Source organism: Athene cunicularia, assembly GCF_003259725.1.
Source record: "Athene cunicularia isolate RWA chromosome 3 unlocalized genomic scaffold, athCun1 chr3_part1, whole genome shotgun sequence".
In the NCBI taxonomy this organism is placed as follows: domain Eukaryota; kingdom Metazoa; phylum Chordata; class Aves; order Strigiformes; family Strigidae; genus Athene; species Athene cunicularia.
Genome location: NW_020799097.1, coordinates 71,992,290 through 72,007,033, shown reverse-complemented (window position 1 = coordinate 72,007,033; position 14,744 = coordinate 71,992,290). Strand labels below are relative to the sequence as shown.

The 14,744-nt window shown below is 35.3% G+C and overlaps 1 protein-coding gene across 1 annotated transcript in view; it reads left to right on the top strand.

Moving 5' to 3' along the window:
• Positions 1-14,744, top strand: part of STXBP5 (syntaxin binding protein 5) — a 114,288-nt gene that overhangs the window by 31,105 nt on the left and 68,439 nt on the right. Inside the window, exons 5-8 of the mRNA XM_026844557.1 lie at positions 686-767; positions 1,594-1,694; positions 13,310-13,444; positions 14,577-14,640. Coding sequence (XP_026700358.1) covers positions 686-767; positions 1,594-1,694; positions 13,310-13,444; positions 14,577-14,640 — 382 coding nt within the window. The remainder of the gene's footprint in view (positions 1-685; positions 768-1,593; positions 1,695-13,309; positions 13,445-14,576; positions 14,641-14,744) is intronic.

Sequence of the window (14,744 nt, the reverse complement as noted above, 5' to 3'; positions counted from 1 at the left end):
ATTTGATACTCATTATGGAAGTATAGAACTGGTCTGTGTGTAAGAGGGAAAATGAACAAAATTTGTTACCTTACAGTTGGAGTGAATCCTGGAGGTCTTGCTACAGAGATCCTAGAAATCTACATTATACATAATTTCCCATTGACTCCTCCGTGTTTTGGCTATTTAGCTTTTTATCTCTGTCACAACAGATTTTATTTTTTTTTTACATGCCTTGCATTATTCCACTCTTATTTCATTTGTCATCAATAAACATTCATAAGTAATGTTTAAAAAGGAGAGAAAGCTTCTTTAACACCTGAAAAATGTGATCACTTGATTATGATGCGTGTTTAGATTAACTTCCTTTTATACTAGTCCTGACATTTAGCACTACTAAAATAACTGCTTCATCATTCTGTTATGTTCTCATTAATGAAGAATCCCTTAAATAAGTATTGATACATAATTTTCATATTCTGTGTGGATAGAGATGGTGAGCCTTTTAACTTTTTTGTGTTACTCTGTGTTGTTTAAAAAATCTTTTTTTGGGTGATCGGTCAGGTCTGTGTGGTTAAATGTGCTAGCTAGAAGCAGGATGCTAACCTGTTTGAATATGGTATTAGTGATAGTGACAAGGTTAAGGTGTTTAGGTTTTTCTCCTATGTTACATACAACAATTATTCCTTAATGGTACCAATTCTAGCTTTGGTCGGCCAGGAGTTGAATGCTACTGCCAACATGACAGTGGAGCTGCAGTAATCCAGCTTCAGTTCCTGATTAATGAGGTTAGTAAAATGATGTACATGTTCCATAATTAAGAGAAGATACAGAGTATGTTTTCTTCAATTTCTCATTAACCAAGCATCAAAATCAGCTAGCACAAGTGGCTCTTAGCATGAATGGCAAATGGTAATAACAATTATAAGTAAATTAACTTTTTTAATTTTAGAAAATGCTTGACTAACTGCTGAAAATATCTTTGTCTCTAGAGTACTCTTGCTATAAGCAAAAACTTTTTTGCTAGAAATATTTATTCATGTCACTGAATATTGCAGGTTATCTCTTGAAGTAGTAAGTGTGGTTTTTTCAGTATTACTAACCGTTTCAGTAGTTTATTTTGATGGAGTTACTGTTTTAAACATGAGCTGAGCAATGATCCCTCAGTAATTTCAAATGTTTTTTCTAGGGGTGTAGTAGCTGAGAACTGACAAGAGTGCTGTTCTTGAGCTAGCTGATGTCAGACTTGTAGAGAGACTTCAGAGGAACGGTGAAGTCAAACCTCACTGACTTTGTCAGCACATAGATATGAGCAGCTGTGTTTTGCTTAATTCCTCTACAGAGGTGGGCATGAAGGAACTGATGTGCACATGCTGGAAAAAGTTTCTTCCCCATTGCACCTCAGTATAGCACTGAACCAAATGGGAGTGAGCTGCATGACATGTAATCGCATCAGTTATTTCTACCATTTAAAACTTATCTGTGCTATGGTGTTGATATGCATGCTTATAAATACTTTTTCATTCTGGTAGAAAGTATCTACTATTTCTATTGTGATGATACTGTTACTCGAGTTATGAAAATATGTTGACTAAAATTTTTTATTTCTCATAGGGAGCTCTTGTGAGTGCCTTGGCTGATGATACCTTACACCTGTGGAATTTACGTCAGAAGAGACCTGCTATACTTCATTCACTCAAATTTAACAGAGAACGGTAGGGATTGGTTTATTATTGCTTTGCACCTTACCATCACACCATGCACTATTGTAAGATCAGATTTATCAATGCAGTCCAATTCATAACTTGTTAAATAATCAAAAATGGATTTACATTGAGTTTGAGTACAGCCTGTTAGGGCCCAAAGTACTTGAGTAGACATACTAGTGACCTAAACTGAGATGACTTTTCTATCACTTTGCATATTGCATTGCTAAACATCAGTTTTCATATATTTAAAATGTGGAGGGATAGAAGACTTTCAGTGTATGTCTCCAAAGGAATTTTGGAACAGAAGAAAGTGCATGTGTATTTGTGTGCACTAACAGGACAACAGGAAAATTAATTCATTGTTTTAATGGAAGTTTTTCTTCTTGATGATAAACTGGAATTCTACAGTGTTAGAGCTCCTATAAAATTTCTAAAAGTGAGTTTATTAAATTTCGGGGAAAAAAAAATGTGTCTTTTAATAACAAGTAGTCCTTGCCTTTTGCAAAATAGCCCTTCTTTCCAGTATGGGTAAAGTCTCAAGTGGAAGGCTGTGTCTGCTTTTGAGCAGTGTGCTTCAGAGATGGTCTGACAGGGGGCCTCAAAGGATACTACTAGCAAGAACACAGAATAATCTGCTAGTTTTACCTCTGTTGAATAGAGCAGGAAGTAATAAGGTTTAAGTAATGGATAGCAATAGTAGGATGTATGTTAAATATTTACGTAAAACATTCTAATGTAATGTGATACAAAGTGCTAAAAAAACTGTTGGGTGGGTTATAGAGTAACCTTGTTTTTTTTACAACCTGCTCTTTAAATTTTGCCAGGAATAACATAAATGCAGATTACTGGGTTATTTTGGGGTAGAGGACTAAGTGATTCCAAGTCCCTTTTGAGGTTATTTCTATGATCACTGTGCATAAACTTTATACTAGGGCCTGTAGGGATAGGACAAGGGGTAATGGTTTTAAACTGGATGAGGATAGATTCAGGCTAGATAGAAGGAAGAAATCCTTTACTGTGAGGGTAGTAAGACACTTGAACAGGTTGCTCAGAGCAGTTGTGGCTGCCCCCTCCCTGGCAGTGTTCAGGCCAGGCTGGACGGGGCTTTGAGCAACCTGGGCTAGTGGAAGGTGTCCCTGCCCATGGCAGGGGGGTTGGAGTAGATGACCTTTAAAGGCCCCTTCAGACCCATGCCATTCTGTGATTTGAAACTGTTATGCACAAAACAGAAAGCTCTGAGAGAGAAAAATTCTCTGTTCCAGAGGAGTGGCAGTGTTCCTTTATGTAGCATAAAAGTCAAATAAAGAGAAATGCAATTCACAACTTCAGTTTAATGAAGATTGTCCAACTATAGGAGATGCAGTGGTGTATCCAAACCAGAGTTTGTCCCTCCCCCTTCCCTCTTATTTCTTAAATGACTTTTCTCTTACCTGTAGCACTTAAGTAAGTAAGTATAAAATTTGGATTTGCAGCCTGAAACCCCACTTCAACATTGATTTCTAATACTTTAAAAAAAGATACCTGAGAATGTGATTCTGATTGTGTGCTGGAAGCTGGTTTAGAGTTTTAGATGTATGGATATCTTTGGTTAAACAGAGTGAAAGTTTTAAACCATCCTTTTCCTGTAAATGTGACATTCTCACTAGCAAAACTTGTAGAGAGTTGAACTGTGAACTCTTACCAGAGAGAGGAGAGGAGGTAGAAAGGAATCATGTCACTCATGTCACTTTAGTGGTTTTTATTTGTTATTAATTTTGGACAGAGTACTGATTTTTTTCGAGTAAAACCTGTGCCTTGCTAAAATACGTAATGAGAGCACCATAGTTACTAAGAGCTATGAAGATATAGTTTAAGACAAGGGCTTATTCTTCTAGTAGTGCTTTTAATCTTTAAAGTATCCCTTATAGCATATAGAAATAGCCAGAACACTTAAGATCCCAGAACCATATGCTGTCATAGCCACTTATTAAGTCATCCTGGATGACTGGTTACTGTTTTCAAATACTCTGTTTTCTTTGGACTAGCTTATAAAATAAAGCTTTATAAAATACAGTGTAAAGAATTGCATAAATTCACTGCTGTATAATTCTAAATACTGCCTTTATAACACTGAGAGTTCTTAGTAATTAATTATACCTAATAGGTTTGATATGTGAATTTGAAGTAAATGGACTTTGCTTAGGTCAGCTTTATGATATTTATTAACTGCTAAGTTTGAGAAGAGTGTTCACGAATAAAACTGGATCTTCTTAATTCACAAGTGCCAAGTTGTTAGATACCTAATTAATAAAACCTTAAATAATTTATGTTGTGGGACTAAAATTTGCTTATAAGGATAACTAATATCTCAAACAGGAATTATTTAAAATATTAAATACTACAACAGAGCCTTGTAGCAATATCTTCTCTAATGGTACTTTAATTTACCAGCTTGTATAGGGAATTTCAGTATCTTGGAAATTAATTTGGGTAAAATAATAAGTTAACAAACTGGAAAAAATGTCCTTGGAGGGGAAAGAAAGTCAAATCTTACTTCATGACTGCAGCAGCTATTCCACTTACATCAGTATTTGCTCTAGGACTCTGTAGATGCTAAGGTTTAAAATTATATATCTGATTGTCAACACACTTCCAGATACTCCCATAGCAGAAGAGCAATACTTGTCTCCTGTTTAAGCTCAACATGTCACAGGCCAATTATTATTCAGGTTTTGTTTCCAAGTCAGACTTTAATGTGTAAGGATTTGATGTGAAGTGGAAGGTTGTTTGTAGGAGTTGGCTGCCCAGATTGAAGTATATTCTAGTCTTGAAAACTATTCTTGAACTATGTTTAAAAAAAGATAATAGAAAAAATAAGGCTATGACTTGTTAATGAGTTCTGTATTCTACTGGCATAGCCTTTTACCAGCTCTGGCTAATTCCCTGCTTTTAACCATATGGAAGGATTACTGCTCAATGTTTAACAATGCAATTTCTAGATTTCATATTTGTTTCTCCTGTTGGTAATCTGTTTTGGCCAGCTTGCTCTCAGACCTGTTTTGAACATCTTTCAAATAGGGAATAAAAAACAGACATAGCTTGTTTATAAATGCTTCTATCATGTGTTAACTATTTTGTATACTTACCTGAACACTGAATTAGAGTATTAAATTATGTGTAAACTAATTCAGAATGCAGTCTCTAGTATATGACTGGAGAGTATTGTGAACTCTTGCTTTTCTACTCATGAATTTTAGGAACAGGGAGAGGTGAGAAAGAGTTGTTTTTTCTTTTAAAAATAATTATATGCCCCTTAGAGACTTTGTTCTGAGATGTGGAAAATGTCTTCATTGGGTAACTCACAGCTTTTTAGATTTGAGCAAAACATTTCTTCAGAAGTAGTGGCCAAGAGTCTTTTAAAGATGCTGATTTCTATTGAATCTTTAAATGAGTTCTGTATATAAGAAACTGGACATTTAATAAAGTCATTGATCTTGACTGCCTTTTGTACCAGTGATGGTTAGTAATTTGAGGCAAGTCTTCTGAACTGGTGACTGATTAAGTTTTTGATGTATAACAAATCTGCTATTTGAAATTACTGGCAGATGTCAGAAGCACAGTGCAAAACAGGCTAGTTTTGCAAATTTTCTAGCCTTTTGTTCCTGTTGTATTTGTGTGGGTTTTGCAGCTGCTTCATGATCTGGTTACTAAACAAAAGTTAGATGTTAAACCAATGTCACTAAGTTTGGCCATTGTTCTGTGACTGGGAAGCAGCATGTAGGGGGCAGGAAAAAAAGGCGTAATGATGCTTCCATGAGGGGTGTTGCTTGCATGACTTGCCATGCAAGTTAAAAGTGTCTAAGTACTACCTCTTTGCAGAATGCACAATTCATTGAGTGAACTTCTTTAGAATCCTAGGTTTTGTACTTCTTTTAAGATGTCTTCAGTGAATTACAATGTATTTTCTCTGTCATCCACATATCTGTATAAATATCCTACCCATAATAGAATGAGGTGTTCACAAGTAATGCAAGGTAATGCTTCATGTCAAATTTGTTTTGACTTAGTAGCAAATGTTAATGTTAGGCCAGATTAACTCAGAAATAAGCATAGTTAGCACTTTTTATTAGAGTAAATATTGAAAGTGTGTTGTGAGAGAGATGCCCAACTGGCTTCAGTTTTCTTGCCATGCAGGTACTATTAAACTCTCTGATGATCCAAAGTGTGAAAGGTCAAACACACATCACTAATAAGCCAGGGCCTTTCATAGAACATATTTAAGAGAGGGTGAAGTGACAGACTGCCTAGGTTAAAAAAGAAAAAGCAAAAAAGGAATGGTGTGATGTCAGATTTGAGTCTCCTTTGCCACAAACCAAACCACAGATCAATCAGCTTCATGTACAAGTATGAAATATTTGTTCAGATATCCAAGATCCACATTCTTCCTGAGCTGAGATTACCTGTTCTAATGCCAGAAGAAATAGTAAATAGATTACTTGCTTTGTGGTTTAGCATACATAAACCAGAATCATAGCATGAAAATAGAACTGTTTATTGTGTGAGTGCTTTGCATATTGATCACTGAGTGCCTTGATAGCAGTTAAATTTTTAATATGTCAACTTCTGTGCTGTGGGATTTAAATAGTTTTCCTCAGCATGAAACTGCACAATTCAGAGTTACAAAATTATGCTTTTAAGTATAGCTGGTTGTGTATCCTGCTGTAAACAGTAATTTTAGCATTGTGTTTAAAACACAGACTGTCTACAGTGAGTGAAAAATCCCACTTGTATGTAGTTACTAATAAACAAAACATGATAAATGACACATACCTTATCTTGTTAGATACTGTAACTTTGTACCTAGGCCATGTTTTAGCAGACAGTAGTTGAGAGAATTTTTCATTCTACCTCACTGAATTTATAAACTGACCAATTCTGCCACTTTGTGGATAGCAGAAGGACATACAGGTTTTCTTGCCTGTGAGAGCAGGTGTTGATTGATAGACATTGTGGGTTTTTGGTTGTGTTTTTTTCTTCCCCTTTCTGTTTATCAGTATCACTGTTTCACTTCCAGCCTTTGTTTGAGGGCTGGCTTCTTCCCTTTTGCCAAATGTTTTAGGGTAGGATTATAGCATAACTACAAAAGGATTACAGATACATGTCCAAACAATACTTGAAAAGTTAAATATTTGAAGTCTTTGCAAAGTCAATGATATACCAAGTACAAGTCCAAATGTGCAACAAAACTAAGTTCTTAATGCATAATTAAGTTGTTTACATTTTTTTAAACTGGTTTTCTTCTTGAGAGTGAAAGGAAATGATCACTGACTCTGCTTGCCATGATGGTGTCATATGAAGACTTCTTTTACCTGGTAGGCTTAATGTTACTCAGTTGTGATCCACTAGATAAAGTATTAGGAGTTTTATCATGTTTCAAGAAGTGAGAAAAATAGCAGGAGAAAAATAACTTCTTGACTGACTGGATTTGCTGCAGATGTGTCTCATTCAACATCAGATTCCTTTGAAAAACATTTTCTTGAGGCTTGTGCATACATGTAAAGTCCCATGTGTCAGTGCAGTTTATGGAACTGCAGTTGCATCTGTTGCCTTCTACTGCCTTTAGCAATGACACAGAACCAAAGTGCTTCTTATTATACTGAGATTTCAGGTTTCTACAAAAAAGTTTAAAAAACCCTGTCTCTTGTTAGCTGTTTCCTTGCAGACTGAATTTCACAGTGGTATGAGGCACATAATGACCATCTGCCATGTTCCTGGGCTGAATTTGACCTCTAGTCTTTAAATCCTGCCTGTCTGACAGACTTCTCTCTTACAGTGATGAGCATAATTCTTCTGTCTCCTATGGGAAAGCTACATCTGACATGGCCATATTTTTTTTAAGTTGTAGTGTGATTTCCCAGATGAAATGTTTAGCCTGAACTGCAAGTGACCCAAGTGTCTTCTGATGCTAAAGGTCTGGTTACTTTTTGAGTCATGTTAGATACACCAACAGTGCTGGGATTTTATCAATAGCGGTGTGAATTCCTTCAGTATTAAAAAATTATCTTAGTTTTCAAATCAGTTGCCTCAAGGCATGTGTGCATAGGTCTTTTGTCAGTGTTACAAGCAGTGAAACATCCCTTTTCTATTAGTGTATAAATAAAGACATAGAGACCCCTTCTGAGTGAAGTACGTCTGAAACCTGAAAAGCCATCTTAAAACGGGAGGTGAAATGTGACTCCATAAAGGAAGGAACATGTAAGCTGTGAAATATATTAGGAACACTGTATCTTAAAAATGCAAATACTTGCAGCAACCTAAAAAACCCTCTAAAGTTGAGTCTTTTTCTGGAGAAGGATCTAAATGTCCCTAGTGTTGATCACATCAGTGGTGACAATTTTATTTCTGTTCTTGGCTCTTGCCTTCCCCATTACTCCATCTTGACACCACTAGTGTACACCGCAACATGGATACTGAACGTAGGTACTGCTCAGCTGCCTTTAGAGGCAGCCCTTCAAAAGAACATATTTGGAGTGCTGTTATGGGATATAAATGGAATTGAAGTACCTGGTCCAATTTCTATGATACACTGCATTTATCCACATGTTCTTTTGTGGGGACAATTTAGGGATGCATTAAGAGGAGTTTTTCCTCTGCATGTGCCTTCTGTCCCCTCAGGCCTTTTTCATGCAGGGTAGGTGTTTTAAGATTATTGCAGTTACCAGATATGGAAGTGGACCCCTTACAGCAGTCTGGCAAAATCATAGCCACTGCTTGTTTCCATCAGTACGTCGTTCTGACATTGGCTCTTGGTGTTTCATGCCCATTGAAGACTTGACAAGAGACCATGGATATGGAGTCTAGGCTCACAAACTTTTCAGCTTCTGAATTTTACATAGTGGCTATCTCATGCATGAAAGGTTGAAGATAGAACTATGCAGAATACAACTGTAGTAGCTTAATACCTTTTAGAAAATTTTTATTCTGTACTGGTCTGAGCAGCTAGTGTAATTACAGTAACTGCAGACATATAATGATAGGCTGAGGTTCTAGAAACAGGTTTACTGACAAAAATAAAATCGTTTATCAGTGTTTGTCATTCATCAAAGTATTTGTCACTGTGCTTTGTTGAAGCGGTGGAAAATTCTGAAGAATGTATAATACTTCATAATTCAGTAGACTAAGGAAAGGTAAAGATTAATTTAGGATTTCTGTTCTCATAATAATATACTCAAGATAACAGCCTGTCATTTTTAATTAATATCTCCCTTAAAAGCTTAATTATTTGACTTACATATTTAATAAATTATATTCTTTGATATTTCTGTAATTAAATTCCTCTGGGGAGTACTGTCACTTGCTATAATAACTACTTTGATACATATTGTGAAACAACCACAGTTAAGTTTTTTTTCTTAACCAACTTTGACAGGTTATCAGAAAAGACACATGGTCTGCAGTTGAGAAGGAAGCTGTTGGTAAATCTACTGAAAGGATTCTTAAAGACTCTCCTGTCACTGTTAATACTTTCCCATAAGTAACAGCACAAATTATGTTACAATATTATTGTTATTATTATGTTACAGTATTCTATTATTATCTAACACAAATTAAGTACAATAAGAACAAGGAGTAATTTGTGAGGGTTCTTTTATCAGTGTTTTCCACTGCTAGTGTACAGCTTAGTTTTCTGTATATAGTTTTCTTTTCATGAAATACTGGTTTAACTCTTACAAATTCATTTCACAGGAAAGAAAAATTTTTTGTGTTTTTTTGTTTGCTTTTGGGGTTTTGGTTTGGGGTGGTTTTTGTTTTTTTTTGAAGGGGATGACAGGATAAGGAGTGGCTTTGCAAATATGTATGCAGTGAGGAGGAAGATTTTGTGCTTAAGGAAAAGTACAGCTACAGTAGAGTTTAGAACTACCCTGACTGTTTTGGGGTTGCATAACAGTACCTCATTTTAGCAGTGATGTTAGCATATATTAAAATCATACTGTAGATTTCAGATTAAAAAGAAAAACCTCTTTAAAGCATTGCTTTTTTTATAAAGGGATTTTTTTTCTTTGCAGAGATATCAGGAAGTAAAATATTCGGAATGATGTGCTGTGCACAATACTTGCATTACACTAAAGGTTCAATGTGCTTCACAAAATGTGCTACACTTACTGAGGTAGCCTGAATTTCCTTGGAGATAACGTGAGGAATCTGTTATGCCATGCAAGAACTGCCTGCAAAAGCCTGCTTTCTGTGATGACTGGCTCAGACAGTCGCTAGGCTGTCTTTTTAGATGCAAAAAAAATGGTCTATTTTTCACAGATGCTTCTGTTCTTGTATTTTGGGCAGTATGGCTTGATACAGGAGAAGAGTGTGGTACTCTGCTTTTGACTGATACATTGTTTTCAGGCAGTTGGGGTTTGTGTGCAAGAAAGACTGGCAAAAATTTTTTACTCAAGTTGAATCTGTAGTCTTTTCGATCTGTTCCCAACAACTGATTGTATCTTCCACATTTATATACATATCCATTTGTGGGTAGGGAGAGAGGGAGAAGAATGCCTGAGTTGTAGAAATGGCCAGAACATTATGTGGCAACTTCCACTTCTGTAGGTCTAAAAATATGTTGTGATGGAGTATATTATTCTAATCTTATGGTGGCATAAAGATAGGTTTCTGACAGAAAAATCTGCATTTTTCAGAAATAAATATATGCTGTCCTTGGCCAAGTGTTAAATAAGGAAGTTTTGCTTCACCACCAAGAAGACTGGCCTTTTTCCATCCTCCAAAACAAATTTGAATCCCTTTAATCCTCAGTCCAATTTTCAACAGAGCCAGTGAGGCCAACAGATGTAGCCTGTATGTTGACATGCTAGTATGTAATCGCTAGTCCTTCAGATGGTCAGAGCTTCACAGAATTTTAGTTTTTTGAGAGGCGTAACATTTCCAGTGTTGCTTAAACCTACATAGTTTAAGGTGAATCCTTAATCAGTGAAGAGTGAGAAGCTCAGTACATGGACTTTAATGTTGGAAATGTTATTCTGTAAATTGCTATAATAAATGCAGTTATCTGAAATTAATCACTTCGGACAAATAATAACTGAATTTCTGAAAGTTGAAAGACATACTTTTCTATTAAGAAAATAAAGAAATAGCCAATGATTATATTTGCAAATAGAGTAACATTTATCACATTCAAGGTGAAATGTCAATTTTTCATTATAGGAGGATCAGCATGACAAATTCCTTTTGGATTTAACTTGTCATCAGTTGTTCTGTGAAACATAAAAGTTCTATGAATATTTTTGGGTTATATAGAAATCATACAAGATTTTTTTTTTTCTGATTGTAGAAGACTGGTGAAAGCACACTTTGAAGGGTATGGTTAAGAGCCCCATTTTATATGTGCCTCTATTTAACAGTTTTTGAAGTCGCTTCAACCTCTTGCCGTAGAGTTTGTGAACATTTTGTGAAGTTATTTGTTCAATTCTAACTTTCTCCTGGCATGGAACCATTTCATTGCTTGTTAACTTGTGGCAAAATCAATCTCATTGGCACTGAGGAGACAGTAAATGGAATATGGCTGCATATTCAGTAAGAGTATTGAGTATTGAGGAGTTGGACAATTAGTGTTGTCCTTTTGCTATAGCAATCAAAGTTGTGGCCCCAACTTAATATTTTTGCTTACCTTTAAATGATACAAAATAGATTGGTTTTTAGAATGAAAGTATCGGACAACTGTAATTGACAATATTAACTCACAGATCAAGACAGACAGGCCCACGACTCTGCTCCTGAATATTATTTCTGGCTGCTAGGCCACGTTTTTAGATCCAGCTGGTCAGGCTAACAGCTACTTCTGGCATGTGGAGTCCTGGCACAAAAAGAAGCTGTAGTATTGCAGAATGCTGAGGGGTTTATGTTTTCATGCTGCATCTCTTTCCCCTTCCTCACAGCATGCTTGTAGTGGGAGAGCTGTATTACTGAGAAGTAAGGGTGCTTACTGGGTGGGTGTGCCGAGGAAGTGCGTGTACAGAAGTATGTGATTTAGCTTCCAATAAAATATTTGTGTCAAGGACACGGGAAACTCAAGTCATTAACCTGTGGTGTTTGCAGATTACTGTGCTTTTTAAAAATGTTACAACCTCTAAGTTCAGTTAGTTGGAAGAGCATTTTAAATCTTGTATATGGACCTTTTTCTGTGAAGCATCAGTGAAAAAGGTTAGTGTAACCTTTTGGTTTAAATATTCAGGCACAAGAAATCAAGTTAGAAAAATATAAGATTTGCTTGAGCAAACTGCATTTCCTAAATGGAAGGAAATTAGTGATAGAAAAAGTACGCTTTTGACCCAGGTAGTATTACTACAGAAGACAATTTCCAAAACCTGTAATACAAAATAACGTTTTTTAGCCATTACCATTTTTTTCATTGTTGCTGTTAGCATTTGCTGAAATGGTGTGTATACAGCATCTAATGCATAGGATCTAAAGCTGTACTTTGCACAAATAATTATTGACGGACTTCTGAAGTGATGCATGGATTTGGCAAGAAGAGAGTGCAACTAGGAAGAAACAAGAACAAAGCAATCTGTAAAGCTAAGGATTAGAGCTGACAGAACAAATTTCCATTGAATAATTATTATATCTTATCACTCAAACATTTCTGAAACCCCAAGTTTGATAGTCCCAAGTAGTTTGGCAATTTCTTTCAGCATTGGACCATGTCAGGTTAAAATGGTTTAGAGTTTACAGTTTCCAGACTCCAATTTCAAGTTAGTGTTTCTGTTGTATAGAAGAATCACGTACTTTAGAAGCTTTAGTTCTACAGACATTATTTCATTATCAAGTTTGAAGAAAAACTGGCCGGAACCAAGAAGACAGAAATAACAATGTTTTCAAATAATAATATTTGTGCTGGAGCTATGGTCAAAGAAGACTTCTCTGCTGGTACAAACAGTCATTAGTGTTTGGGTTCTGTTCAGGTACTTCCTTCTAACAGAACAGAAAATTATAAGATAGAAAATTAAAATGCAGTTTAAGGAAAATAATAGCCCCAAATTTAAACTGCTTTTAAAATTACTTTTATAGTTGGTTAGGATTGGTTTTAGGTTGCTCTTTAGAGGATACTTTAACATGTAAACTTACATTTCTTAGGCTTTTTCTGCTTTTGTTTTCTCACTTGAAGTCTGCTTAATCTGCTTAATCTAACTTATAAAAATCCTTTGTTCTTGTAATTAGATATATTTCAAAGGGAGATTTATAACATGAAATATTATAGATAGATAATAGATAATATATCTAAATGATAACAATATATCTAAAGGATAGATTATAACATAGGAGAATTTTATTTTAAGTTTAAAATGACAGTAATCTTGAGGATATACATTCAATATGATAATTTTCAAAGGTGGCTGTGTGATTTTTATTTGAATGGATAACAGTTTTAGAATACCTTAGTTTCTATTATTTGTTTAAGTTTTTACATTGTCTTCTTTCTTTTGTCATGCACTAGCTTTGCTACTTTTCTCTACCTGTAACTTGTCTTATTTCTTCCTGTTTGCCTGTTTCATTCTACCTTTTGACAATGTAGACCTCGAAGTGTAGGATATCTAAAAGACTTTAATTCCTTTTTTGGTCACTTTCTCTTTCAGGATAACATTTTGTCATCTGCCTTTCCAAAGTAAATGGCTATATGTGGGCACTGAAAGAGGAAACATTCACATTGTCAATGTGGAATCATTTACACTCTCAGGCTATGTCATCATGTGGAATAAAGCCATTGAACTGTGAGTTTAATCAAGTATTGTCTGTGGAGGGGAGGGAACAGAAGTGTCCTAGATGTTATTCACATCAGTTGCAGAAATGTCATTGTTACCTAGAGTGGCCTCCGTATTACTTTCACTACACCAAACACACAATCAAAGTACATAAATAATCACGTAAAAAGTCCTAGTATGTAAATAGCCATTTTTTATACTCATAAATGTGAAGTGTTAATGTTAATATATATTCCTGCCTATAGCACTGTTTTATCATAGTGCCAGGAATAGACATAAAAATAAATAAAATAGACAATATAAAAATAGACATAAAAATCATATGTGATTATAAAGAACTAGAAATATGTTGAAACATGATGTGGCTGGTACTTGGGCAGGCATGTTATTTCCACAGTTTTGGGGTTAAAGCCCAAAGTATAAAAAGATGCATTGTAAGAGGGCTGATGCATGCTAAGTATAAAAGTAGTGGCTGAAAATGTAAATTTAAATAAGCCTGTTCCAAGAGCAAAGTATATCTTACAGCTATTTTCATTGTTCCTCCTTCTTTAATAATAAATTTGTGTATGCAAGTAATGTTTTGTGGGTGAAAACATAGCTGTGTGCTGCTATTCCAGTGCTGTTATTTTGTTCTGGAATGTTATGTCTATCTTCAAGACATACATGAAGTCCAGCATTTCCCAGAGGCTGTTGAAACAAACACAGCTCTTCATTAGTCCATCTTCTTCAATAGCAAGAAGTCAGCATAAAGTCTTAACTCTGTGTTGTTTTAACAACATGTAGTTTGGGCTGTTTATAAATAATGGAAAGACCTGTCTTGCAGCATAAAAATAAACATTTTATCCAAATGTGTCAGTTCTGTAACAACAAACATTAAGGTAAATATTGTAAAGCTAATGGCAATTTTTTTTGTGTGTTGTGAATAAGCTGTAAATAAGTCTTTCCTTCTTACTAAAACACAGAAACCAAGTGCCTAAAAATAGACAGAAAGTGTTTGTGGACTTGAAAAGTGACTCCATGCTGAAATGTCAATCAGTTACTCACATGGACTCTATATCTGCAGAATCTGTACTGCAATAATTTTGAGATGCAGTTTTGAACAGGGGAATTTTTTAATTAAATGGAAATATTTCTTGTTTAGGTCGTCCAAATCTCACCCAGGGCCAATTGTCCACATTAGTGACAATCCAATGGATGAAGGAAAGGTAGGATATGTTTAAAGACTATTCAATATGTTCATTTTCAAGCAAGACATTTTTTTAAGTATAGATACCACTGCTTTTTAAGGAAGGATTAAGTAGATGAGGAC